The sequence below is a fragment of the Myotis yumanensis genome, unplaced genomic scaffold (assembly GCF_028538775.1).
Source record: "Myotis yumanensis isolate MYYU_CA2020_CCGP unplaced genomic scaffold, mMyoYum1.0.hap1 SCAF_4, whole genome shotgun sequence".
Classification (NCBI taxonomy): Eukaryota; Metazoa; Chordata; class Mammalia; order Chiroptera; family Vespertilionidae; genus Myotis; species Myotis yumanensis.
In genome coordinates this window covers 15,321,183-15,348,914 of record NW_027223755.1, presented here as the reverse complement: position 1 = coordinate 15,348,914, position 27,732 = coordinate 15,321,183, and the positions used below count along the sequence as shown (strand labels likewise).

At 51.5% G+C, this 27,732-nt stretch overlaps 1 protein-coding gene across 5 annotated transcripts in view; it reads right to left on the bottom strand.

Moving 5' to 3' along the window:
* Positions 1-256: 256 nt before the first annotated feature.
* TRIO (trio Rho guanine nucleotide exchange factor) overlaps positions 257-27,732 on the bottom strand; it is a 318,911-nt gene continuing 291,435 nt past the window's right edge. For 2 of the 5 annotated variants that reach the window (XM_070411908.1, XM_070411910.1), the window contains 19 exons: positions 26,707-26,773; positions 25,006-25,109; positions 23,448-23,517; positions 22,454-22,543; positions 21,805-21,897; positions 20,973-21,023; positions 20,689-20,766; positions 19,602-19,793; positions 17,846-18,023; positions 15,202-15,998; positions 11,154-11,401; positions 9,286-9,424; positions 8,446-8,473; positions 8,076-8,238; positions 7,711-7,832; positions 6,116-6,194; positions 5,374-5,574; positions 3,083-3,221; positions 257-2,557 (listed from right to left, as the gene is read on the bottom strand). In XM_070411908.1, the coding sequence (XP_070268009.1) occupies positions 2,009-2,557; positions 3,083-3,221; positions 5,374-5,574; positions 6,116-6,194; positions 7,711-7,832; positions 8,076-8,238; positions 8,446-8,473; positions 9,286-9,424; positions 11,154-11,401; positions 15,202-15,998; positions 17,846-18,023; positions 19,602-19,793; positions 20,689-20,766; positions 20,973-21,023; positions 21,805-21,897; positions 22,454-22,543; positions 23,448-23,517; positions 25,006-25,109; positions 26,707-26,773 (3,388 nt within the window). In that variant the 3' untranslated portion in view covers positions 257-2,008. Of the gene's footprint in view, positions 2,558-3,082; positions 3,222-5,373; positions 5,575-6,115; positions 6,195-7,710; positions 7,833-8,075; positions 8,239-8,445; positions 8,474-9,285; positions 9,425-11,153; positions 11,402-14,102; positions 14,674-15,201; positions 15,999-17,845; positions 18,024-19,601; positions 19,794-20,688; positions 20,767-20,972; positions 21,024-21,804; positions 21,898-22,453; positions 22,544-23,447; positions 23,518-25,005; positions 25,110-26,706; positions 26,774-27,732 lie in introns of those variants that run through there. The other 3 variants (XM_070411909.1, XM_070411912.1, XM_070411911.1) reach the window with 3 other exon arrangements.

The following is a 27,732-nucleotide window of genomic DNA, read 5'->3' as shown; positions in this document are numbered from 1 at the left end:
TTTTTTACAGAGAGGAAGGGAGAGAGATAGAGAGTTAGAAACATCGATGAGAGAGAAACATCGATCAGCTGCCTCCTGCACATCTCCTACTGGGGATGTGCCCACAACCCAGGTACATGCCCTTGACAGGAATCGAACCTGAGACCTTTCAGTCAGCAAGCCGACGCTCTATCCACTGAGCCAAACCGGTTTCGGCCCAACCTCTCTTTTTGATTCAATAGTGACCCATTTAAATAAAAGGCCTAACACAAAAAACTCAGGCAAATATGTTTAATTTTTTAAAATAACTGATGGCAAAATAAAATATTTACATCACATCATACTGTGTAAACATGTAAGGTCTCTGTACAAAGAAATATACATGCAAAATAATGTAAAAATTTAACTGAAATAATAGAAGAAACAATACACAAATAAAAGTTGTGAGGTTACGAATACACATCCAGTTCTGAATCCAATTTATTTTAAAAAGTTTCTGTACAATTTTACAAGAAACAAAACCCAAAAGAATAAATAAAATATATTGGAAGCTGCAAAGCTTAGCTACGCCACTTTATGGCTCAAGACCCAGGTGTCTGGCTGGCTCGGGAAGCGGGCTGGCCTCTGTTTTAGTGTATTTCACACAACAAAGATAAAAAGACATCCAGAAAAATTCAAGCGTGCCCAGAACCCCAGCGTCTTTTGTTGAAGGCCTCCCCACACCAGCGCTAACTCTGCCCAGTGACAGGCAGGGGGCGCCAGCTCAAGGCTTCGAGTGCTTAATTGGCTTGTATTTCTTACCAAAAGCTCCAAGTCCAGCCAATTTGTGTACAGAAAGTTGAATGTCAAAAAGTCTAAAAAGTAGTAAATGTCCAGACTGATCTTGGGGAAAAAATAATACTTTGGCATTCTGAATAATAGCATAATACATTTTAAAACATTACCCTATTATCCAGTTTTATATTCAGAGTATGAAATCACTTTTTACAGTCCTCAAAACTGACAAGTTTCACGAAGAGTCAAGTCTCCTGAACGGATGGCACAGGGCTGCGGCCCCCCCAACCCCCCCGCCCCACCCGACACACGCACAAAACCATAAAGCTCACCGTACGAAGTATGTGCTTTTTCTATATATTTATTACAGGTACAACAGAGGTCTTCATAAATAGTTGCATAAAATGTTAAAGCCACAACATTGCACATGATATGAAATAAAACCAAAAAAACCCCAATGAGTGCATTTACAGTATTTTCATCTGACTGTATACTGCTCAACAATCTGATTGACGGCTTGGGGGTGGGGCAATGGGGTAGGGCCCAACCTGATGTCCTCAGTGGATGGGCAGAACCTTCTGGCCCCCAGAGGAAGGCCAGGCAGGAGTGGGAGAAAGGTGGAGGGGGGAGGTGGATAAGGGCAGACTGAAGGCAGGACCAGTCTTATATACAAGTAAGGCCTACATTTCATCAGAGCAAAACAATTCATTCTATTTTTATGCAAAAGTTTGAGGTTGAATGCACATTTCAGAAGCCCAGTCTGGCGTCCCTGAGAGACGCACACAGACCAGGTGGCTGGGAAGCTCGGAGCCAGGTGGACGCCAAGCTCCACAGCAGGTGCGGGGACGGCCGCCGCTGGGGTGCGTCTTCCCCAGAGGTGACAGTGTCTCTGTTTTGTTCGTTAACACCAGTGGTTGAACATAGGCATTTCGTTTCCTTGAATAAGTCTTGTAAAATGTTAAATTTGCAAAATTCTATGTGTGTTCGTTTAAAAAAGTTTCTTTTTTTTATTTTTTGCAGAAACCTGAATAAAAGACTGTGACACAGCAATGCTGTCTCGGCTCTCAGAGCGAGAGAAGGTCCTCCACCCAGCAGGCTGGCAGCCGCCCGCACCCGAGCCAGCTCGCTCGGAGTGCGGGCTCCACACGGTGCACTACGGCAGCGGAGCAGTTATGTTGGCTCGTGTTTCTCTCCGAAATTCAAATTAACAGCTGATTGGCAGGTGAAAGAGAATGAGAAAGAACTTCAAGACAGGTCAAACCCGAGGCAGAAGCCTGCTCTGCAGGAAGTTTTTAACGCTACGGATAGGTCGAACGTCGTTCTGGTGTTTGCGCCGCTCAATGAAGGAGGTCAGTCTGGACGTGTCGAGGACGCCCGTGCCTTTGCCGTGGCCGTGGCCCGCCTGCAGCCACTGCTCCTGCAGGGCCAGCGCAGCCGAGGGACGCCTGGCGGGGTCCTCCTGCAGGAGGAAGCACACGAAGTCCTTGGCCTTCTGGCTCACTCCTTTAAAGTAGTCATCTGGGAAACTAAAGTCTAGTCGGCAAATGTTCAGGCAGGTCTCTTCCACGCTGTCGTCCAAGAAGGGGGACACGCCGCTGAGAAGGACGTAGGTGAGCACTCCAACACTCCACGTGTCCGAGGTCAGGGAGACCGGGTTCCCCAGGATGATTTCGGGGGCTGCAAACTCGGGATTCCCCAGTAACTGGTGGATGTAGTAGGTGGTATTGAGTTGGACAGCATCTCCAAAGTCGGCCAGTTTAATCGTCGGCGTGGCTGAACTCTGACCCACCAGGATGTTTTCGGGCTAGAAGATAGGATAAGGCAACCGTCATTTTCCCCAACACCAATCGTTAGCCGAGGCATAATGCCCACCAGGACCTTGACGTTGACCGGAACAAGCTGTTCACGTGCAAAACAAGGTGAAACTCTTGGCAGGTGCTGAGGGAGGAAAGGGCAGCAACACGGGGAGACCCGCCCGATGCGGCTTGGACCAGCCTCCCTGGAGGTCGGTGTGAGGCAGCGCGTTCAGTATGCCGGTGTAGGAAGCTGGGTGTTCCTTTTCCCTCCCAGCATGAGAGCAATCCTCTCCCTTCCTTACTCCGTCTCTGAACCAGCCCACACCAGCCCAGCAAAACGGCCAGACTTTCCAAAATCCCATGAAACGTGTAAGAGCTCAGATCACCAAAAGCAAACTCTTAAACAGAGTGGAAATCAGTGTCCCCAGTCCCCCTGGGGCACCTGGCCTGGCTTCAGAGGACCAGCGGAGAGGCTCCCACACGCATGGCCGAGCCGCGGTCAGACACGCTGCCGTCCCGAGAGCTCCACTCACCTTGAGGTCCAGGTGTGCGATCCTGCAGTTGTGAAGGTATCGGACGGCCTCCAGCACCTCCCCCAGGTACGCCCTGATCTTCCCTTCGGTGAGGTTTCCCCATCGCACCACACAGTCCAGGAGTCGCCCCTGGTCAGCCCTGTGGAGGCAGGAAGGGGTGTGACCGTCAGCATGGGGCTGCTGTACTTTGGAGACCTTTCTGGTCTAATACGAAACAAACACAGCATCTGTCCCCTCTGTCAACGTGCTGTCGGTGTTTCAGATTCTACCTCCACCCGAAAGCACGGCTGGATCAGGAGGTGATTTCGTGTTAACGTCACTGTGGAGATGCATGTGGGGGACAGGGTAGCCCCACCCTTAGAGGGAACTGGGAGGCTCCTGCCCAGTGGTCTCCACTCAGACCCTGCCTCCTGGATGTGAGGAAACAACGTGGGCCTCTGCTGAACGAGGGAATGAGGTGCATCCTCCCCAAGCCTTAGTTTTGTCATCTGTAAAATGGGTGATGGGAAGGCTCTACAGATGATGTAAGCAGGTACTAAGGCAATATAGTAAGTGCTGCAGGATGGTCTCAAAAGTCTTCCCACTGTGAATTTACTTTTAAAAATTACAAAACACATATACAGAAACAAAAAACAAACATTTATACAATGCTGCTCATGTGCAGGGGACTAAATACCTTCTACCAATTCATTTAATCCTCTGAGAAGAGTGTTTTATTGTCCCCATTTTATGGATGAGGAAACTGAGGCACAGGAAGCTATGTAACTTCCCAAGGCCACACAGCTCGTAAGTGAAGGCGGGAATTGCGATGTGATGGTCTGGCCCCGGCCTTTCTGAACATCGGTTTACGGTGCCCATTGTTTGCAAAACAGAAACTTATAGGAAGATCAATACTTGTCTGGTAATGGAGAGTAATCACGGAGAATTTGTTAGTAATTTGTTATGAAAATAAGTCCTATTAACCCTGTGGTGAGGCCCAAATGTTTTGTTTCCCAGTGAAAAGAAATGACGGCTGAATGCACTGAAACTCCTAAACCCAAAGTGGAGGGCTGGCCGATTTCTGATGAGGACCGACGGGCGGTTCTTGTGGAGAAGCCCAGGAAGACAGGCAGTTCTGAGTCTTCAGCATCTAGAGCTAGAAAGGACCCAGCCAGGTGCCCAAAGGGGCCAGGGCTCTGCTTAGACATCGTTTAGCCTTAGTGACCGTCTGAAGTAGCTGGGATTTAAAGTATGCCCAGGCCCCACGTGATGGACATGCCCTTTGCACGTGATGGTAGCCTTGGGGGCGGGCGGGGGGGAGGCTGCCCTCCTCCCTCCGCCATCTGACAGGTTTGCTGCCCCTGAGCGCGGCTGAGCGGGCCCATGACGGGCCAGCCGGTGGCGGTTTCAGCAGTGCAGCCCTGGGCAGGGAGACCCTCCGGAAACGCCCCCTCCCCAGGCCGGTGCCGCTCAGTCCTGCGGCAGCCTTGCCTCTGAAGGCTGTGGGGTGGAGGTACATACCAATTCTTCAAAAAATAGGAATATGAGAAACAGAAACAAATGCCCCATAAAAAGGAGGAATCGGAACTTAAACAAGGCTGAATGCCGCGATGTTTCACAGAGCCCAGGATACTCTGGGGCAGGGCTTCCCGATGCTGGCATTGCTGACAGTTGGGGTGTCCTGTCACCCCCATCCTGAGTTGTGACACCGAGAAAGTCTCCAGACACCACCCAATGTCCCCTGAGGGACAAGACTGCCCGTGGAGGGCCCCTGCGCTCGGGTCACACGCCTCCTTTGAAACGACTGAACCATTTACTGAGATGCCTGTGGGGGACCAGCGGGGCTGCTCTGGTGGGAGGCTTCCCCTCCAGGGGTGACCTTGCGGTGAGGAGCCCTTCTCACCCTGACTTCTCATTGGCCCTCAGTGGGGATGGGCAGGAGCTGAGGGGCAGGACTGGCCCCGGGCTGAGCTTAATAACTGAACCTTCAGACAGAGCAGGTGGCGGGGCCCTCCCAGGGCGTGTGTCATCAGAGGCCTGGAGTCCTGGAGACCTTTGGGGACCAGGGAGCACCCCAGGTTGGCTGAGACCACGCAGGAGCCTGGACGGGGCTGGCTTGCCACTTCCTGTGGGATCGGGCATACGCATACGAAAGTGGTCTTTCCACGTTTACTGGAAAGCTCTAAAACTGTGGTCTGAGAGCAGGCATGTTTTTTAGAAGTTCTGTGAATGCTGAAATCCCAATTTTTACTCGAAACAGCACTTGAAGTTGAGGTGGAGGGCAACAGAAAGAGAGCGCCCAGGGTACGCACATTTCCAAAACCAGGACGTAGCTGGTGGGGGTCTCGAAGGTGTCGAGGAGGCCGACGAGGAGCGGGTGCTGGACGTTCCGCAGGACGCCGAGCTCGTGGGTGACCTGGTCGCGCTTCATCAGCTTCTTGTTCACAAATTTGGTGGCCACTGTTTGCTTGGTTCCTTTCTGATCACATTTCTTAACGACAGAGAATCTGCCCCTGGAAAACAGGTGAAGAGCTTTCAGGATGCCGAGCCAGCCCTGGAGAGAAGGCGGGATGCGGCAGCCTCCCACGCCCGTGCCCGCGCCGGAGCCCCTCTCTGCTGACACCTTCTCCTGGGTTGGGCAGGAGTCCCCTGCTACCCGCCTACGGTTCCATGTATAGCTGGAACCCGAGGGACACATTCAGCCTTTCTCAACCTGGACTCCATGGGAGAACCAAGTCCTACAAGAAATGGTATGGATGACGCCTCCCAGATTTCCCCACCCATGGGACACGGCTGGTGGTCCCCGAGGTGCAGGGCAGGAGTCACCCACTGCATCCATGGGAGGCTTATGGCTGTGGGCCATCATTCTCTCTGGAACCTGAGCTGAAAACATCTTGTTACTTCCAACGTTTAGTACTGAATGATGACCACAGGTTGCTTTGCAAATGTAACACCTCTAACTCCCAACCGGCACACACACCGTTTACCTTCACTGTCTACTGCCAGTGAGCCGCGTCCTACCCGCTGCTCACCCGAAAGGGGCTCGGGTCGTACCTGCCCAGCTCGGCCACTTCGCTGTAGAAGGAGTCGAAGTTGTCCTTCCAGGTCACCAGGATCCCGTCGCTCCCTGGACCTGCAAGAAGAGCAGCACCTGCCTGAGCCTGGTTTGTGCGGCGGGCGCGTCTGGGGAGGAAGCCTGCAGACCTGCACTGCCCCACGCGCAGGCACACCTGGCTGCCCAGTGTGGGCGCTCACCACCAGGAAGGGGCGCTGGGCTCAGCATGAAGAAAGACGGGCTATGCGACAGAGATAAACACACACTTCCACCTCCATGACTGCCCGCTCCCTCTTTGTCTGAACTCTCCCTTAATTACCTTAGTTTTCACTCCTGACTCTTATTTTTAAAAAAGCCACCTGCATAATTTGTGACATTTCTTAAAAATGAGAATGTCGGGGGTTCTTTACTCTCAAATTCAAGGCTTCCTTTTTTGTGCCATGATCCCCAAATCATGTTACTTCCTTTCTTTGACTTAATGAGGTTAAAATACTTAGCACTAATATATGTGGGATTAAAGTTCTAAGACAATTCTGTTTATTGTCTACACACAGGGAGCTCCGAACTCAATACACCTTTCAGTTCAGATTTTTATTTTCGCTCTTGGATGCGACTTCCAATACCTGGCGCAGCTACAGGATCAGCGAGAACCCACATTAGCCCTATCATACATTGGCCACAGGCAACATGACAGCTGGAGGCCAATCAATACTCACTGAGCATCTCCATATGCCAAGTGCTTGTACGGGCAATCTGAAAGGCTTACGATATGGGTTCTACCTCACAGCTTAGGGGAGGAGCGGGAAGGGGCCTTGCCAGGCAGTAGAGAGAGCAAGGGCTTAGACCAGAGACTCGGGTTCCACCAAGGGTGCCTGGAGCACGTGGAGGGGACAGGAGGACACGCCCACCAGAAGGCCTGTGAGGTCTGAGGCAGGCACACAGCCTGCACAGGGCCAACCACCTTCCCTCTTTTCCTTACTTCCTTCTCACTCACATCCACGTGACCAAGTTAGATTAGACTCTTAGAGCCAAAGCGTCAACTGAGTGATTGGATTAAAGAGAAACTGGGTCCTAGCCAGTTTGGCTCAGTGGATAGAGCGTTGGCCTGTGGACTGAAGGGTCCCGGATTCGATTCCAGTCAAGGGCACATGCCTCAGTTGCAGGCTCCTCTCCAACCTGGGCCCTGGTCCGGGCACATGCAGGAGGCAACCAATCCATGTGTTTCTCTCACATTGATATTTCTCTTTGTCTTTTCCTCTCTCATCCACTCTCTCTAAAAATCAATGGAAAAATATCCTTGGGTGAGGGTTAAAAAACAAATAAGAGAGAGAGAGAGAGAAACTGGTACAAGAATGTGTTTTGAAAACTTGAGCACAGAACACACCTAGTTCCAGTTGAGAGGTTGGCTCCAGTACCCAGTGGCCAGAGTCAGAGGCCTGACCTTGTGAGCGGTGCCTAGAGGTCAACCACCCCAGGAAGCCCCAGAGCCCGGGTCTGCCACTCGCAGCTCCTGTTAAGACCTATTTTCATGTTTCCGGCCATGACGGGGGTGGGGGCACTGGGCTTGAGCCTCCAGCGCAGGGGTGCAGCTCACCTAGAACCCTCAGGCTGGCCGAGCAGGAGGCCGATCCCATGTCGTTCACAGCGATGCACGTGTAGATGCCGTCGTCGTCGGTGGTCACGCCCACGATCTTCAGAGAGGCCTCTCCCAAGTCACTGCCGCACAGAGAACACACCTCACGTCAGAGAGGCCCAGCCCCCCGCTGGCAGCCCCCACCTCTCTCCTTCGGGGTCCAGAAAAGAAGGAGCTCAAGGGCTGACGAGGAATCCCAGCGGAGGTTTAATTTTAGTTGCACACCCAGGTACGGAACGTACCCAGTGTGAAGGCGACCATGGGCTCAGCAATGTCAGTCCCGGGGAACCTGCCTATGACACCGAGCACATGCGAGCTGCCCTCACCTGTAGGAGATGCTGTAGTGGCCGTCGTTGTTCAAGGTGTTGTGCTCAGGGCCCTTCCAGGTGATCGAGGCCTTTGGGCGTCCACAAACTCGACATCTGAGAACCACGGTCTCCCCTGCCTCACACGTGACCTCACTCAAGGGAATGACGAATTCTGGGGGAACTGCAGGAGAAAGGAGTCAGTACCGCCGGTCCTCTGGGGCCCCTCCCTCGCCCACCAACACTTTCCTAACAAACAAATGGGACTCAGCTTCTGCCTGAGCCCAGTGCTCCTTGGAAAAGCCGTCTCCCTAGGCTACACGTGTGTGTCCTGAGACCTGTCCCCGGACCCGCAGCCTGTAAGACCAGCAGAAATGGTAATGGCACTCACCGTCATAAATGTAGTTGGGACTGAGAAGCTGAAAGGAAAAAGCACACAGGCATTAACCAAACGCGGCCGACTGCGAGGTGTATCGCTTTCCCTCCAAGGCTACCCTAACCCATGAAAGAGGAGAGAACACGTCTGGGTTAGCCTGGGTTTCATTCACAATGGGCCACATGTTCACTCTTTTCAATGCACTTGAGCTTCCTGTCATAAGAATTTGGGTGGATTTGAAGCACAAAAGCACTGCTTAAACGTGGAGATGTCTGTCTTCCCCATCCTACAAGCTGAGTCCAGCTGTCCCTGGACCTTTTCCTTCTGCAGAATGGCCGTGTCCTCACCCAGGGTCCCCAGATTCCCAGGCAAACCCCCGGGTTAAGGCAATCTGATTATCAAGAGCAAAGCTGACTGGAGCCTGGAAATTTCTAGAGCCATGGCCTGCACCTCGGCATCTGGTCACTCCCCGTGGCCTGAGGAGGCCCGAGCCACAGTGGCTTTGCTCTATCCGCTTCTGAGAATCTCATCTCTGCTCCTTCCGGGAACCTAATAGCATTCTTTGTCAAAGGCAGGCGTGTATCTGGGAGTGCCCACGTGTCTACCTGGCTCCTTAGAACACATCGCGTACCCGTGCCAGCCAGCACTGCCCCTGAGAGCCTCTGCAAAGCCCACGGGGTCTGCTGACGGGGCTGAGAGAGGTGGCGTGTGGTTGGCATGTGGCTGCCAAGCAAGCCTGGCCCGGCCCAGCCCAGAGTGCACGGCCCTCCACGATGCCCCGGGCCTGTGCCAGCCCCTCCTGCCACTGGGGACGACACAGGTCCTGACACTGGTTCATGGGACACTCGGTCTCACCTTCACAGATACCTTGTTGCTGAGTCCTTCCCGTGACTTCCGATAACCGTTCTCTAACTTGCCTTCCCGTTTGCCGTCTTTATCTTTTTTCTCAGATTTTTTTCTTAAACGGAGTGCTGTGTGCCAAGATGTTGACTTCCTAGGGGAGAGAGCACACTGTTTAGTGCTCTGCCTTCCCAGTGTTCGGCGAGGATCCGGGAAGCGCTGGAGAAAAGCCGACTGCTCAACGCGTGCAGATACCGGGCGGCGGCGAAGGCCAAGGGCACGATCCTGTGATTCTCAACAACCGAGATATAAAACCACCACTTTCTTAAGTCAAACAGGAAGGCCTGACATACAAAGGTGCCTGTGACGGTAGCTTATGCATCAACTGGACTGGGCCCTGGGTACTCTGCAGTTTGGCCAATTATCCTGGGTGTTTCTGCATGAGATTAACTTTTTAACTGGTAATGCTGGTAACTCTTCATGCAGTGGTGGGCCCCATCCCCTCAGTTTAAGGTACGACTAGGACGAAAAGGCCATCCGCTTTGAGCAAGAGGGAATATTCTCCAGCAGAACGCCTTCAGATCTCATCTGCACCACAGGCTCCCTGGGCCTCCAGCCGCTGGCCCCCACTGCAGATTTGGACTGGCCGGCCTCCATAATTGCACAAGCCAGATCCTTATACTAACCACCCTCCCCCCCGCCTCTCTCTCTCTCTCTCTCTCTCTCTCTCTACATACACATACACACACACACACACACACACTCTCTCTCTCTCTCTCTCTCTCTCTCTCTCTCTCTCTCTCTGTATATATATTCTATTTCTCTGGAAAACCCTAAAACAGTGCCAAGGATATTTTTGGAAGAAACAAAGTATGAAATTGGAATTCTTGAGCAATGTACTAGAATTAAATATTTCTGTGTATCAAGGAGAAACAGGACAAGAGATTGTCCTGGGAGACAGGCTTTCTGCAGCCTGAACTCAAGCCCGGCCTCCCTGGGGGGTGGGAGGGGCAAGCGCCGAGCCCAGCGGCACAGCCTGTGCTGCTGACCCAGCCAAGGGCACAGCCGAGCTGGGACGGGGCCATGACCACCGTCGGCACCTTTGGGGCTGGGTTTCTGGGCTGAAGCCTTTGGAGACCTCAAATGTCCCCAAGTCCTGCCATGCATCCCAGAGGCCAGGCCAGCCTCGGCCACAGCCGGAGGGGTTCAGGAGAGGGAATTTTTGAATCCAGCACCTGACTTTAGTTTTTTTAAAAATAATATTTAATGCAGTAAAATTGTTTTATAGTTTCCTAACTGATTTAGCCTTTCTGTATATATAAAGGCAAGGTACCATCCATCTTTACTCGCAGCTTCCAGAATGAGTATCCTCACTGACGTATGCCAATCAGTCAGAGGTCCTTGGAAAGTCCCCTTCCCCAGACATCCCGGGACTGAAATAATATCAAGGTCTGTCTAGTGCAGGGATGCCGAACCTTTTGAGCTCGGCGTGTCAGCATTTTGAAAAACCCTAACTTAACTCTGGTGCCGTGTCACATATAGAAATTTTTTGATATTTGCAACCATAGTAAAACAAAGATGTATATTTTTGATATTTATTTTATATATTTAAATGCCATTTAACAAAGAAAAATCAACCAAAAAAATGAGTTCGAGTGTCACCTCTGACACGCGTGTCATAGGTTCGCCATCACTGGTCTAGTGGCTTGAAAAAGCCATGCGTGTACAAGTGCAGGTCGTGAGAACCTGGGGAACGAGTCTGAGAGACAGAAAGCCATCTTCACTCAGGCCCACCCTGCTGGCGAGGAGCTGGAGGGGACAGAGAAGAGCTGTTCCCTCAGTGGCTTCGGCCCCGGGACCCTCCCCGCTGCCCCCGCACTCACTTGAGGGTCCCGTCGGGGCTCTCCATGATGACTGCGCTGGTGTGCCCCAGGACGAAGCCCGGAATCCAGCCCTCGGCGGCGGGGCACTGGTCCGTGGCGGCGCGGAACACCAGAAACATGTTCTGCTGGTTGCTGGCCAGAATCTGAACGACCTCTCCTTGATAGACGTTGATCTCATCCTCCTTCACTGCCGTGTAATCGTGTGTCACCAACATGGTGGAGATGTTGCTACTGCTGCTACTTTCACTCTGGAGGGGCGGAGACGGAGAGAGAAAGGCAGAGGGACCTGAAACGAGGCCCACCCACGAACGCACGTGTCAGTGTGTGTCGCGACAGGACCACTCGGAGCTCGCTCACCAGAGTCTCTCTAGAAAGCAACTTAGAAACAATCCGGAAAATATACCAGTGACATGACGACACTTTACATTGGGAAGCTTTTATTCCAGTGCCATGATTTCAGCCCCACCTCCTGGCGCCTTCGGAGCGCGGCTCAGGTCTCGTGTTCATGCCAGGTGGGGTTGTACCCACGTCACAGCAATGCCACTGCGACTACCACGCTCCTTTAAACAGTGTTATTACATGGAAGAGCTGCCAGCAGTAGCCCTTCCGCTCACTGAAGGATTGGAGGGTGGAGGAGCCCCCAAATCCGCCAGGAGAAAGTTCATGAGAATGCACATTCCAGGGTCCGGCCACGTCGCTGGCAGACCTGTCACTCCCACCTTTTCCCTTCCAGAATGCAGAACACCTAAAAGTAAATCGCCTGCTACTCTGCTCCGAGGGAGACTGCTCCGCCTTCTTTGCATGTCCCGTGGTGGGTGGCCCACAGTGTCCTCAGTGACCGACATGTAGCTGGCACTCAATACGTGTTCAGCCACTCAGTCAGCAAGGCAAGATTGCAAACGCAAAACAAGGATCATTGCTTAAGCCCACCTACGGGGCCCACAAGCTGAGTGGTATTGGTTGGCAAGGGGAAGCCACACAAAAGGCGGTATTTGTCCCAACCTGTCAAATGTTTACTGAGCGACCTTTGGTTCCGGGGGAGGAGGAAGAGGAAGCTGAGACCACTGCCGAATCCTGAGCTACATCCTGGCCAATCCCTTCTATTGAGTCGGGACATGGGGGATGGCGTCCAGTGCCCTGCTCCCATGAGCCTGTTCTCAGAGGTGGGCCTCATCCAATCAGTTGAAGGCACCAGCGGTGTGGCCTAGATGCATGGATCCCGGGGCCTCTGATGATGCTAGCCTCTGCCTGGCCCCTGGATGCCCGGGACAGGTCCTGGGTCGGGGTGGATGTGACTGTGGGACAACCCTGCCACGTGCCGGTCACCCCGGCTACTGGGCTGGTGTCAGGACGGCTGGGACTGGCGGCGGACTGCTGTCAACAAGCCAGCGCGCTGGGAATCGGCTCTGAATCCAGACCCGCAGGGATGTTTAAAGGAAACACAGGGGAGGGCCGCGCTGCCCTTCGTCTCACCGAGGAGACTGCTGCGTTCCCGCCCCGCGCAAGCCCGTGCGGTCGTCGGTGAGCGCTGGCCTGTGCATAGTCATTTTGCAGTTTTTATCCTTTCAGTGAGCATTTTAGTGTTCTGGCTTATAGAGCAACGGCCAGTAATTTTGTGATTACAAGGCCAAGTTTGCTAGAAAAAAAGCAACCTCAGTGGCACAGCCGCTTTGGGTGACATCGCGTGCCCGGCTTTGTCTCATCGTTGGAGTGTTTTTCCACAATCATGATAGCTATTGGTGGTTTCTGAACACGTCCTATGTACCAGGGTAAGTACAGGCCTCTACAATCTACCACCACCGTGCCAGTGGGCAGGACCGTCCCCCCTGATGGCGTGGGAGGCGAGGGGTTCGCCCTGGACACCTGGCCCCTGAGAGGAAGGCAGGGCTGCCGTTACTGCTGCCCAGGTGGATGTGTGCAGGGAGGTTGTGCATCACACTTGGGGGCTGCACAGTTTGGCCGATCCACATCCACTCCATTCTTGTTCTCTGTGGAACTTTCTAGAGGTGCCCATATAAAGGAGGAAGAAGAACCTGGGACGTGGGTCAGGCACAGCTGCCTGCCTGTCTGTGACCGCAGACAGTTTCCCGGAAGCCGTCAAGAGGAAGGAGGCCACTGCCGACGGCCGGGGGTAAGGTGGCCCAAGCGGGCGGGCACAGGGCAGGGCGGCGGTAACTTTTAACTGAAATACTCGAGTCTAGAGGCCAAACCCCCACCTGAGCCTCTAGCGGTCTCCCCAGGCCTCTAGGCATTTCTGTAAGGACTCAGCAACTCACCCACAACACTGGCAAGCTCCCCATTGCCTGCCACATAAGAAAAAGTGACCGACAGAAGTAAGAGGCAACTTTTGCAACCTACGACTTGCTGGATTATGTGCCACACGTGGCTGTGCCTCTGCCTCAGAGGAACATCCTGGGAGGCAGCCAGGGGGTGGCCGTTACGGGTGGGCACCTGCGCTGGAGCGCCTGGGTGCTCATTCTGAAGCACAGACTCTGAGAACTCCTGGGTGCTCAGGGGATGCGCCTACGTGATGCTCCCTGGCTCATTTCGTAGGGGTCGCAGCTGCGAGCGAGGCCTGCATCAGAGTGTCCAACAGGTACGTCGCTGGACCCCCTGCGTCTCCTCCTGTAGCTGAAATTGGGTTCTGACCCTCACTGCTCACCGAGCACTGCAGACCCACCACCGGGCCAAGCCGCCCTGCAGCTCATGGAAAGGCACCGGAACACGGATACTGGTGATGGCCATGCAGAGGGTGCCTGCCCGGCCACGCGAGTTTGAGAATAAGACTCAGGGTAAATACATGTACCAAGACCCACTTCCTAATTCCTTCCTCAATTAAATATGGAGTTTAACAAGGTACATAACAAAAAAGAGGAGGACAGGATAAGGCCACGCCAACCCGAACAAGGAATTAATAGAAGTCCAGAGGAGAGACATGCATAAGCCAGATGTTTATATATACACACACACATATATATATATATATATATATAAAGAGAGACACACACCCTTTTAGGGAAATGTATTTAAAAATGTATAAAGCAATCAAACATACACCCATTAGAACAGTTGTGTTCCCTCACGCATGCCTTCAGGAAGGTGTTACGGGCCAGGCCATCTACCGTGTAGGAAACAGTTGGGGAGGAGAGTGAGGAGGCCACAGAATGGGGGGAAAATCCACCATGGCAACCTTTCTGCTTGAGATTACAACATAGGTGACAGGCAAAATGCGGGTGAGGATTCCTGGGGCGCCGCAGCCCGCACTGCGCCCCCTGCTGGACAGATGCAGACACGCTCCCACTCCAGCCTCCGCCTCTGCTCCCAGCGCTGGCAGGAGCCCTAAATTTAGCAGTCTCTCTCTTCCAGAGTGAAACTGTGGAGGGAGCAAAACTTCCACTGCAGAGATTCCTTCCCCCCATTTTGTCAGCTTAGTTTGCTCTGAGTAGCTGTTGGAAGTTTTCTTGAGGTTTTTTTTTCTCAGGTTTTATTATTTTTTCCCCCAGCAGACGAGTCAAAAATGCTGTAAAGATAATTTAAGGCATAAAAGAGCACAACCAAGCGATGAGCAAAAAGCGTATAAAGTGTAGGTTTCAAATTAAATAGGAGGCAGGCAGCAGGGAGCACTGACCCTCTAAAAAATGAGTGAGGAAGGCGGGACACAAAGAAAGTTCCAAGAGTCTGCTGGCTGGAAAACGGAAAAGACGTACAGACGCCGCGTTCAGAGGTTAATGACGGGTTTTCCCACATTAAGGAAACACAAACAAAGCAGAGAGCGAGTTAGTAGAGATGAGAGCAGCGCTGTCCCCGGAGCAGGGGGGTTAGGAGGCGTTTGCGTGGGCTCGGCTGTGGCCCGTCCTGCAGACGGCGGACACGCACGCGGAGCTACACGTGTCTACGTGGTCAGGGCAGAGAGGACCGGAGGAGTTGATGACTGCAGGCGGCACGGAGAGCCAGGAGTTAGTACGGAGAGCGCAGCGCCGGAGGTTTAGAAGAGCTGGCGGGACAGAGGCAGTGGGGCGGGCGGGCGGAGGCTGCCAGGCGTTCTTACCCCATTGCTCTGGGTGGACTGCACGGACTGCTCGCTGGCCGAGGAGCACGTGCTCATGCGGTCCGTGTCTTTGCCGGGGGCCGAGTGGCGGTGCGCCTGCCGCTGGAGGGAGTCACTGTCCCCCGGGAAGGTGAAGGAGCCCGGCCGGCTGGCGGGGGAGGCGGGGATGGAGCTCCAGAAGGAGCCCCCCTTCTGCAGGGGGCTGCTGGGCGGGAAGGGCTCCTTGCCCAGCGGAGAAGGAAACACGGTGGCGAGAGGAGAGTTCAGCGGCGAGATGGCCCCGGGCCGGGGCTTTCCCAGGGGCAGGGAGCCCAGGCTGCTCCGCGAGCGGCCGTCCTCCGGCTGGGCCCGCGCCTCCTTGGCCTCCTTGGCGTTTCCGTCCTGGCTGGCCCCTGCAGTGCTCCCGGCCGACTTCCTGGGGCTCTCGATCACCTTCATCTTGGGGATCTGCTCCGCTTCTTTCTCAGGACCTTCGCTGGCGGGGAGCCTGCCGGGCTGGCTGGGGCCGGCCTCCAGGCTGAGGCTGCTGCTGGGAGGAGGCAGTGAAGGGCCGGGAGTGGACATACCTGACATCTTGTCTGCCTCTGCCTGGCTGGAGGCTGCAGAGGAGACCAGCACGGGGGAGTGGTGTCGGACGGGCTGGGGGATCCGGGAGGGCCTGCTTCTGCTCGAGCTGGGGAGGCCACTGCTGTGGTTGCTGCCACCACCACCGCTGCTGCTGGGGGCCCCGCCCCCACTGCCCCCGCCCCCGCTGCCCCCGCTGTGGTTCCTCTGATACTCGATGGGTGATGTCAAGGCTGTAAAACATGCAAGACAGTAGAAAGGCATCAGGGAGGGCACTGAGAGAAGTTCCATCATGGGGCAAAGGAGGAGGAACACAGTGTGATCCAGAGGGAGTGCGGGGCTGACCCCCAGCCGCAGGTCATTGTCATGGCCATCCTGCCCTCCAAGCACCGGCCATCCTGGAGGCAGCAGAGGACATCCCCCAACCCCAAACCCCGTACAGGAAAAGGTCTCAGTGCTGTCCATGAACAAGGTGGACTCGATGGAGGGGCGGGAATGCTGAGTGGCTGGGGCAGGAGCCCAGGAGGAGGGCAGAGTGAATGAGAACCCGGGTGCGGGGGACCCACTGCCCGGAGCAGCAAGCAGAGCCTGGGCCTCCCTGCCAAGAGGAAAGGAGTCGTTGGCCAGAGGATCCCGGGCAAAGTGCCAATGTCAACAGGAGCCTCGTGCTGCCAGGGGAGCCGCGCCTGGGGCTCCCCAGCACCAGCTGCTCCCGCGGGGGAGGGGGTTAGGCCAGCTGCCGCCTGGGACCTGCGGGGAGCGGAGTCCCTTGGTCACCAGGAGGAGGCGGGAATGGACACCTCTGTGCTGCAGATCAGACATGAGAGACAAGGGATAGAAACGAGCTCTGCGCACTCCCTTCTGGGCCAGGAAGCTGTCTTGTCTCGCAGCTACAGGGATTTCGTTTGTTCCTAATCATCTGCAGGAAACTCGGGAGACACTAACACACACTCATAAAGTGTAAAACCTTTGAGAAGCACAATCACCACAGATAGGCCCCTCCGGCCCGGGAGGCACAGGCATGTGTGAAAAGCACTCTGGAGCCACAGGACATTTCACAAACTCCGTCGGCCATGCATTTGCTCGGGTCAGGGTGAAACGCTTTTCTGCACGCACAAGGAGCCATCGACCCTGACCCTGCACATCCGATTCTAACTGCAACGTAAAAGGTGCCTGGCCACAATCTGGACAGGAGCTTGGAGTTAACGCCCAGGCAGCTCATTACCATGTGGCCCAAAGCGCCGCGCCCTTGGCTTCTCCCTGAGTGCCTGTGTCCTGGCTCTTGAAGGTCATGCAAGGTGTGAAGGGGGTGTGGTGGCAACAGAGAAATTACAGCGTCCTATCGGACTGGGGCACAGACACTGACCATGAACATGGAGGAAAAGACAAAGAAAGACATTAAGTATTCAGCTTTGACTGAATCCCTGAAGGTCTTCCATGATCCCCGAATTAAAAGAAGAGACAAAGAGAAGCAAGCCGTTTCAGGTCACGGACATGGTCAGTGCTTATCTCCAATGGAAGGGCAGTTGCTCCCCTGGAATCACTCACTCATATCATGGAAACTGGAAGGGCAAAAAATGTCTTGTTTTTTAATGGAGGAGAGAGGTGCAATGCAATCGAACACAATTGTTAAAGTTGCCCTGGAGAAAGTCCCCAATTCCACGTGCTGCCTCAGTTCCCCTCACACATTCCCGTCCCAGGACAGGGCTCTGGTACACATACGGTGGAGACCAGGTGGGACAGGAGGGAACAGAACAGCAGTGAAGGGCACGTGCCTGAGAGCCAGTCTGCTCAGAATCCTGATTCTGCCACCAACAATTTGCGGGACTTTGGGTAAATTACTGTTCCATTCCTGCCTCAGTTTCCTCATTGGTAAAATGGGAATAGGAGTACTTGGCACACAGAGTGGCTTTGAAGAAGGAATGAAGCAATATATGGACGGTGGTGAGGACAGTGTCTGACCCACAGCGAGGGCCACACTAGTCCTGTCATTATCATTCGTATGTGGCAGGAGAGAGGAGAGAAACAGGAGTGTGCACATTAGAGAAAGAAAACATGCCAGAAATCGAGCACACATTACCATTTAAAAAATTGCGCTGGTTTTCTAAAATCTGGTTGATTTCATGGATCCACGTCTGCCGGACACTTGGACTGGATGAATGCAAAACGAAGGTCTCCACCACGTCGCCCGTCCTCGACGTCAGAGCAAATTTACAGGGGTCGTTTTCCACACTTTCCTCCAGGCAAAGGCAACTCACCTGGAAAGTGTTAAAGCGTTATTCCCAACGGCCAAAAGGCGGAAGCAACCAAGCACCCATCACAGATGAATGTTGATGAACACAGTGTGGCCCATCCACACAATGGAACGTTAGTCAGCCTTAAAAAGCAAGGCCGTGCTAAAGGCCATGCTGACGCATGCCACCACGTGGTGAACCCGGAGGACACTGCTCAGTGAAAGCAGCCAGATAGAGACGAACACCGCTACGATTCCGTTAGACCAGGTCCCTGGAGTTGTGAAATCTGGAGACAGACAGTAGGAGAGAAGCTGCCTGGGTCAGGGGAGATGGAACGGCAGTTAGTGTTTAATGAGTGTGGTGGTGGTGGCTGTACAGCGTGGGAATGTGCTGGATGCCACTGAGCTACACACTTCAACATGGCTACGATGGTACGTTTTTGTTATGTGTGTTTTACAATAAAAAAAAAAAAGCACATTTATTCTTACTGGCCTGGTGCAAAGTAAAATGGAAACAACCACACTTTGGTGCCGTACCAGGAGTTCAACTAGTAGTTTGAACAATGAAACAGAAGTGTAGGCCTGGGATTATCTGTTTTCAAAATGCCTATACAATGACCCAGTGTTTATCACTTCCCCAGGAAGAAAATGACACCATTGAAAAATCTTGATTAATATAACATGTGCTACAAAGTTATGTGTGACATGGCAGGTAAATATGTAAAACAATTTTCCTGAAGCAGAATATGTAAATTAGCATATAAAGAGAATTTCTATGGTGACAGAGTGATTTTCTGCCAAGAGACTTATGGAAAGAAAGGGTGAGAGGTGCAGGTGGTGGGCGGGTGGACAATGATGGCCATGGAGGGGCCTCAGGCCGGTGGGAGGGGCGGGAGGGGGTGTGAGACAGGAGAGGGCCTGCAGCCCAGCTTCACGCCTCCCCGTTGAGTGGGCAGAAGACCTTCTCCAGCCCGAAGGGAAGGACACAGGGGGGCTGGAGGAAGAGGGTGTGGTGTCCTAGTTGTGTGCTGAGGCTTCAGAGGGTCTAAAGGTTCCCTGTCCCTAAGAGGGACCCTGTCAGTTTGGGGCAGCAGCCCCTAACATAAGGAAGAATATCTGCCTTCTAACCTCAGGACCCCCACAGCTGCAGAGGCAAAAAGAACTGGGGGTGCAGTGGGGGTGGTGTCTGGCTGTATTTCCATCTGCTGGGACCCCAGGCCTCCTCCTCTGCTTTTCTCTATCTCAGCCTTGGTTCCTTGGTTTGCCTCCTTTATAGGACTCAGGGCCATTAGCAGTTCTTTTGTCTTTCTCTTCTATCAGGGAGCAAGCCGCCCCAGGGCACAGGCTGCCCTGCAGGCCAGCTGAGCACGGAGCACAGAGCGCTTGCTGAGTGCAGGAAAGAGTGGCACAGGGTCATCCCTCTGCTCTGGTCGAAGAGCCACATCCCAAACCTGCCTCTGAGTTCAAGGAAGCTGTACATGCTCCTAGAGCCGGTGCTGTACATGCTCCTAGAGCCGGTGCAGTACAGAACCCGCACGGAAGGAGCCAGCCCGTCGAGCGATGGGCACGGGCGGAAACACGAGGAAGCGCGCCGGCACCGTACCTTGATGCTGTTCTTGAACAGGAAGCCCGGCGTGGAGAAGCCCTTCTTCTTGTCCAGCGGCTCGCTGAAGATGACGATCTGCTCGAAGAGGAACACCCGCCGCTCTCGGCAGCGAGGCAGGAGCCCCGCGTCCTGGTCTGTGACCAAGAACGTGTCCTGCAGGAGCAGCTTGCCCTGGGCGACAATTTTACCCTAAAATGAGGACACGGGGCCAAGGAAGAGAAGAAAACATTGCAATCTAAATGAGGGCACAGGAATCTGTTTTCATTAAATTCCCTCCCACAAAATCCGGTCTATTTCTTCTATTCATTTATGGAGCTTAAAATTTTCTTTCATTATCATGAGACCTTAGCCCCAAAGAGAAAAGTTATCTAAATAAAACTCTTGCCAACGTCTGCATAATCCCCTGGCCTCCATTACAGTCACAGAACGTGGGTCTCAAGTATCCAGCTCCCTGCAATAGAGGTCACCAAGGCGCGGTCCCCGCACCCGGGGCACCAGCGTCCGTGCCGCCGGTGCCCACGCAGGCCCAGGGAGCGATGCACGCAGCGCGCTCTCAGAAGGCTCTGCATGTGCCTTTTTGAGAACCACAGCAAAAGAACTTTAAGGCCAAATCTCGAGCAAAACAGTAGGTCAGAAAAATGTTCCCTCTCCTTACTCAACACATTTTAAAAAGCTGCTGGTTCTGAACTACCTTGAGGAGGCTAACAGGTAATATGCAATGTGAGTCACCCGGCAGCGCAGAGGAAAGTCTATCAGACTAAGACGGGACCCTGGGGCCAAGCTCTGGATGATGGACCAGCAGGCCTCTGCCTCCCCCCTCCTGCCGGGAGGGAAACTCCACTCTACAGAGTCCTTCCTGTTTCCCGCCACGAGGCGCTGGGCTCTGAGCAGAGGAAGGTCCCCCCCCAGAAAACAAGTCAAATGCTCCAAAAAGGAGTGAAGGGAAATATCAATCAGATTGAAGTAAAGTGAGAGAAGACAGAAAACCAAGCAGACAGGACCAGCTCCCACACATGCGGTAAACAAGCCGACCCAGGAGGGGATGGAAGCCAGAGGGGCAGGTTAAGGAAGGACAGCGCATTACGTCGAATCCCTGCAGCCGCCCGACGTTCATCATGTCGTTGCACCGCTTCGGCACGATGCACATGACCTCCACGGCTCTCTGGGGGCGGGGACACAGCAGAGTTGGCCATCAACTTCCAGGGAAAAGCTGCAGTGCCAACCCCGCCCACACCTCCGAGTCCAGGTCCTCCCCCCTCAAGCCCTCCGGTGGGTGGGCAGGGGGCCCAGGTGGTGGCGAGACCCACCCCGCCAGGGCCAGGGACGGGCTGCTTGGGAGGCACGTGGGGACAGCCCGGGGGTAAGTACCTCTAGTTCCGACGTGTCCAGGCTGGCTTTCTTGGAGTACTTGAGGAAGTCCTGCAAGGGGAGTGGAGAGGGCTGAGCAGGTGCTGTGGTGGCAGCTAGCCTTTGGATCGTCCTGACATGCCCGGCTCTGGCGTAAGCCCTTCAGTTCTGTTCCTGGTGTTTCCCTCCCAGTGACACCAGGAAAAGTTCCCCTTACGTGGACTTCAAGCTGCAGCCAAGCCAAGCCAGACCAACCCTGCCCGAGCAGGTAAGGGCTCCAGCTTCAGTGCAAGCCCAGCTCTGGCCCCTTTATACCCCGTTTCTAACTTTTACAGAAGAAAGAAATCTCAGCACATTGAACTGTCACGTGTATCGTGGAAATGGTGACGATGCCGAGGAATTTAAATCCATCAAGGGCTGTTGCTAAGCCAACAGAGAGGAACAGGCAGGGATTAAGCATTTAATTTTATCCAAGGCTCAGAGAAGATGAGAAAATATGTAAGGTCAACAGAGCGGAAGAAAAATCATTAGTATTCAAAGGTCTGTGGTGGGGAAAAAAGTTTACGTCAATCGACATTTTTATTCAGAATTTGATATAAACGAAAAATTGAGAAAACAGCGTAAGGTGTCTTATTCCATTTTAAAAAGCCTATTCTGAAATATTTAAAATCAGAAATAACAAGACTGCTTCATGTTTTGTTTACAGAAAAGAACTCCCTCACCTGCCGGATCCACCTTCTCCCTCACCTCCCGGACCCTCCTTCTCCCTCACTCCTGGACCCTCCTTCTCCCCTCACTGCATCTTGCTTCACCAAACTCCCGACACCAGAACGAGCACCTGGTGAGTCCTTACCTTCAGTAACAGCTGGTATTTCATAATTCTCTGCACCGGTTTGATTAATAAATCTGTGAGTTGCAACCTATGGCCAAGGCGCTGCTTTAAGTCCTGTGGTTTTAAAGGAGGGGGAAAAAAAGTATTGTCTTTTTATTTTTAAAGGGCATTTTTTAGTCCTTGCACACTTGTCAGAAATGCTCACTACACCAGAATAAAAGTACTGAGAAAAGAGGCCACGCTGCACAAAAACCAACTAGTGTATACTATTTCTCAGAATGTCCAAAGTTTATACTTTAACCTTCTTGAGCTGTTTTTCAAAACAGTCTTTGCTTTGATGCTTGTTTAAAGACTTTCTTTCAATTGCCTTTTTATTCACACACATATTTTAGTTTTAGGCTAAAATTTAGATCATGAATTATTCTGAATGTGTAATGAGCCTTAAGTTGAAAACAGATTTAAAATGAAACAAAACCCCTATTTTCACAATGACCCAGTCTTCTGAATGCTAAGGGATGCGACCGCAGACTGAATCCCAAGAACCAAACACAGGTCCAGAACTCTTAGAATTGAAGCTAGTTTCCTGGGTGACCATTAATACTTAAAGTTTTGAGAAGCTTAAATTATCACAAAAGATTCAGAAAAACTTTGTTTCTATCTTAGATCTTACCTCAAAAAAGGTGTCAATGTATTCTGAGACAATGTGCTCAGACTTCGGCTTATTCTGACAATAAACTATGTACATGTGCAACCTTCTCTCCTGGGGATGACAAAGGCAGACAGACAGGTTATAACAACAGGAAGCTCATTAGAATATAAGAGCACATGCACATTTCAGTACCTTCAGAAAGGAAATTTCCTAAAACAAAACTGCATGGTTTAGACTTGGGAGCACATTCCAGATTCCTGACATAGACCAGCCCACTCCTTTGTGGCTCCAGAAACAGACCTCCTTTATCACTCCCTCGGATATGTCAACCCCCCCCCCCCCCCCCCCACCACACACACACACTCACATACTCTACCTGGCACAGACGAGACAGCAAAGGGACGCAGTTCTCGTTAAAGGAAGAAACACTCCCACCCTTCAAACCTCCAGTGGCCCTAGGAAGCCTGGCTGTTTTTATTGGGAAGAAACAGCTCTTTCGTCTCAAATATGAAGGCAGGGCAAGCGGACTGCGAGCCATCCTTCGCCTGGCGAAGCTCCAGGTGTGGTGTGCACCCCTGCGGTCCCTCAAAATTATTTCCCAAATGCTAAGTGTCACCAGCCCTCTGCTCGGCGCTACCAGGTGCACCGAGGCACAGAGCCAACGGTGGGGAACTGCCGGCATCTCAGCACATGTCCGTCACCAGCACATTCGCAGTAGAAGATGCCAGCTTCACCCCAGAATGTCCTTACGAAGTAACAGAAACACGTTGTGTTAGACTCAGCCACGGACAGGCGGCCCTTTGACACTGACACAGGGAGGCCCTCCTGCACGCTGCCCTGGCTGCCTCGGGGCGCCCTCGTGTGGGAGCTTTGACCCGACGCTCTGGCACTGAGCCGTTTGGCTGATTCTTCACACAAACACGTGTGTAAACTGTGAGCTCGCCTTCAGTCTGACAAACCAATCACTAAACAGGACAGTATCAGAACGCCACATAAGCAACAGTATCACACTCACATGTTTCACAAAGAGGGATCCGAGCTTTTCTGGGTCTTCAAGGCACTTCTCCAGCTCCCCTAAAAAAAAGCTGAGACGAGAGGAGTATGACAACCACAGAAACGAAATGGCTGTGGACATTCCTTGTTGGGACGGCAGTGTGTGTGGCCTATGTCCAAGTTATCATCCCTTTCATGTGTCCACATTTATGCTCGTTATTTTATTAACCTGAAAGCCAATCAGTCTGTATTGAACGTGTGCAGCCTTTGGGTTAAAATATCCCCCAGGTCTGCAGCTGTTGTGGGAGACACAACCTCGGGCGCCAATATCTCTGTCTCGTCAGCAGGACCAGTTATTTTCCCCTTCCCTGTCACAGCTGAAAAACCAGCGCTGGGCGTAGAAGTCTGGGTAATAGTACCAAATATCCCTTTATAAAGTCTACAGGCCATAGAGCCATAAGTTAGAGCTGCTCCTAAAACTGATCTGGCATTCATCCGAGTCCGACTGGATTAGATATTATAGGAGATATAACAACTAAGACCTGGGCTCAAGAGTCCTACATTCCCTTAGGGGAGAGAGATACTGAAATAATACAACCCCACTTGGGACACACCATGGCAATCCTCCTTGTATCTGTAGGGTGTGTCTAGTTTCAAAAGCTCCCTTGCATGTGTCATCTGCCTGGAGGGAGCACTCCTGCCTAGAGTGATCGGGGCTCACAGGGAAGCGAGCACTTGACTGGGTTTAGAAGTGATGACAGGTGCTGTAGGCTCGGGACGCGATGCACACACAGACAGGAAGGCAGGAGCTGCCCACACGACGGGGAACGGACAGTGCAGCTGAACTGCCCACAACAGCACCAGCAGCTGACATAGAGCAATCCCTGGATGAAGGATTTTTAAAGTCAGCAGCAAGGTGACCTGAGGGATGGACGTGCAGTGACCAGCTCTGCAGGCTGGGCGGCTGCTGTAGCGTCAGCCCTGACCCGGATCTCATTAGGGCAGGCGTGGCAATGTACCTCGACCAAATCTGACTTCCATGAGCAATCATGCCCACGCTTTCCATTAAAACTGAATTGGAAGATGAGCATCTTTAAGACCCTCTGAGTGTAACCGGCATTTATTCAGGAGGTGGCTGCAATTCTTTAGAAATATGTATCGAGGCTTACTCTATGCAGATGATGTTCTAAGTGCTTCATGCGTATTAACTCGGTTCCTGTTCACAGAAATCCCATGAGGGGGTCACACTATGACCCAGGTGTGCAGCTGAAGATGGTGGCACAGAGGGGGGATGTCAAGGACTCAAGGTCAGGCCTGGGCTATGAACCAGGTGGTGAGGCCCTGAGGTGGGGCCCCTGGATGGACTATCACGAAGGAGATAAGACTCTTGTGCGGGCCGTGAAAAGCTACCACAAAACTTCTCGGCTCATCAATACTTTCTGTGCACCAGCTGCCTCCCCCAGCTGCACAGGCAAGGAAATGCAATGACCCAATGCCTATCCGTCCCCATTCGCTGACATGTGGGGGTCTGACCGGGACGCGGTGTGCACACCACCAAGCGTGCCGTGGACTTTACATACTCTCTGTGCCAGTCATAAATCTGATGGATGTTGCCAAATACAATCTTGTCTTTTCCTTTCATGTCATCAGGAACACCATCTTCTTTCATAAGTGCCATGTAGCCCTATAATGGAATATTTAAAAATATGTTTATTACATTGAACATGTTTGTATCAAGTGATGGTTTAGTAATAAGGGACAAAACAGACATATACCATGTCTTGTAACCAATTCTTTATTGAAAAACAAATACAAATCCTATATGGAAAGGGTCCTTAACTGGCACGTGAACAACACAGGGGTTTAGGGGTTCCAACCCCAGTGCCCTCAAAAATACACATATAACTAGACTCCTCAAAAACTTAACTTCCAATTAATAGCCTACTGTTGACCAGAAGCCTACCGATAACAAAGTCAATTAATACAGCTTTTCTATGTTGTGTGTATTACATACTGTATTCTTACAATAAAGTGAGCTAAAGAAAATGTTATTAAGGAAATTGTAAGAGAGAGAAAATACATTTACAGTATTTAATGAAAAAAAAAAAATCCACATGTAAGTGGACTATGCAGTTCAAACCCCTGATGTTTAAGGGCCAGTGTGTACATGTAAGCAGAATGGACACAGTTACATTCATTGCCATGGTTTTCTCTCCATCTGTCATCACAGTCCTTCTAAGGAACTGAAGAAGCTTAAATAAATGTAGATGGTTCCATAAAACAAATCATCTTATAAATATTAACTATTTGCCCAGAAAGTTTCCTCTGTTCTCAGCACCTCATATAAACAGATTTTCTTTTCTTTTTGGATTATTTCCATAATTTGTTAAAGCAGTATTTAACTATACTCTTTTCATAGATTGATTTTTTTAACAATGGCTGATTAAATATGTTGCTAAAATGTGGTTAAAACTTCTATTTAACGCACATGGAATTCAGCCTGTACCAGAACCTCTTAAGTATTCAAGTGACTTCTTTTGCTGTTAATGATGATTCTAGTCAAAGCAAATATGGTAACTCTTTTTGTTACACATTTAACTTACTAGCCATTACTTTTAATAGAATACAGACCCCAAAAGCATTGTCCCACACATATTTGCAAAGTTGAAGGGATAGGTGATAAGGTTTTATGCTATAAAAATAGCTCTATGAGCTGAGTTTATGGAGATGATCATGCTCTGAGCTTAAAGGCAGGGAAAAGCCTTTGACCCCAGCAGTGGTTTCCAATGGCTACGCAGGGCATAGCAACCTCCAGGCAATGAAAATGGTGAGACATGCGCCTGGGAAAACGATAAGCAAATGGTCTGGTGCATCCACTGACCATTCTCTGAAGCCAGGCAGATTCAGGATGGAACTGAATTCACAGCTGGGCACAGACTCTGTTAACCAGTGATGTTTGCATTTCTGTGGTGATACCTACTCTTGTACAATAATTAAAGGCAAGACTCCTATATAACAGCTACAACGGTTAGATATAATTTTAAAACTTAATTATTAAAATATGAGCATGTCAGGTACATTAGGCAGAAAGAGGCCTTTAAAAGTGAATATTGATTGTTAAGATAATTGGCTCAACTTTATTTTTCAGTAATTTTTTTTTTTTTTTTTTTGTCAAAAATGTCTTTAAAGCTTTGGAGACAGTCTCAGTGTTAAAATGTAACATGATACCTCTTTGTGGACTTTGGGGACTGAAACAGGTTATTAAATCTCTGAAAACATACCTCCACCACATAGCCGAGGTCCCGCACGTAGTCACGCTCTGTCTCCACTAATTCTTGCAAAACGTAGCTAGAAAGAGAGAGAAAAAGTGTTTATCATCTAGACTCTTCATTTTCTAAAGGAATTCTTCCGCACGTTTGCTTTTGTCGGGGCAGACTCCCCCAGGAATGCGAAGAAACATGTCAGACTTGCACCACAGAGTCTCCAATCCTGAGTGTCCCAAATCCAGGGAGGTGCACCTGGTGACCCCTGAGGGCTGTGGAGGTCACAAGACACTTCCCACTCAGGGCGAACTCCCACCACCAGACCCGATCACGTAAAGGAACAACCAAGAGAAGCACAGACATAACTTTGTTATAATGCATGACATTGCAGGAAGCAGGCTTTTGTCTTTTAATGATTAAGTCATTGTAAACTCTGAACATACAGGAAAAAAACAACACAGAAGTGTTTCTTTTTGTAAGGTTCAGTAACTGCATAAGGCTACTCAGATAATAGAAGACAATTACTTATCAGCAGAGCACTTCCTCACCCAGTTAGCCTGAAGTCATACCTTTGTTTGTTCGTTCATTCATTCATTCATTCATTCAACCAGCCCACGCTGACTAAACACCTCCCATGTGTGCACCATCATCTAGGTGCCCGGGCACAGCCGCTATGCAGCTTACCAGTGTTCTTTCCCTCAAAGGCAGTTTAACCTGATATTTATCAGGGCTCTTTCTTCTTCTTTCACTATAAGACACTTTACTGGAACAGAGAAACCTACCACTAATATATATTCAGAAAATATTATGGTTTTGGAGACTGAATTTAATTTTATGTTCCCTTCTTTTTCCTTCACAACTGTGCATACAATAGAAAGTATAGGAGCTTCTCACCACAAATTTGAGGGGATATTCTTGTCTCGAATTTATGAACAAATAAGAATGATTTGTGCCCTGGCCGGTATGGGTCAGTGGCTGAGTGTTGTCCCACACACCAAAAGGTCATGATCAAGGCACATGCCTGGGGTTGCAGCTGGATCCCCA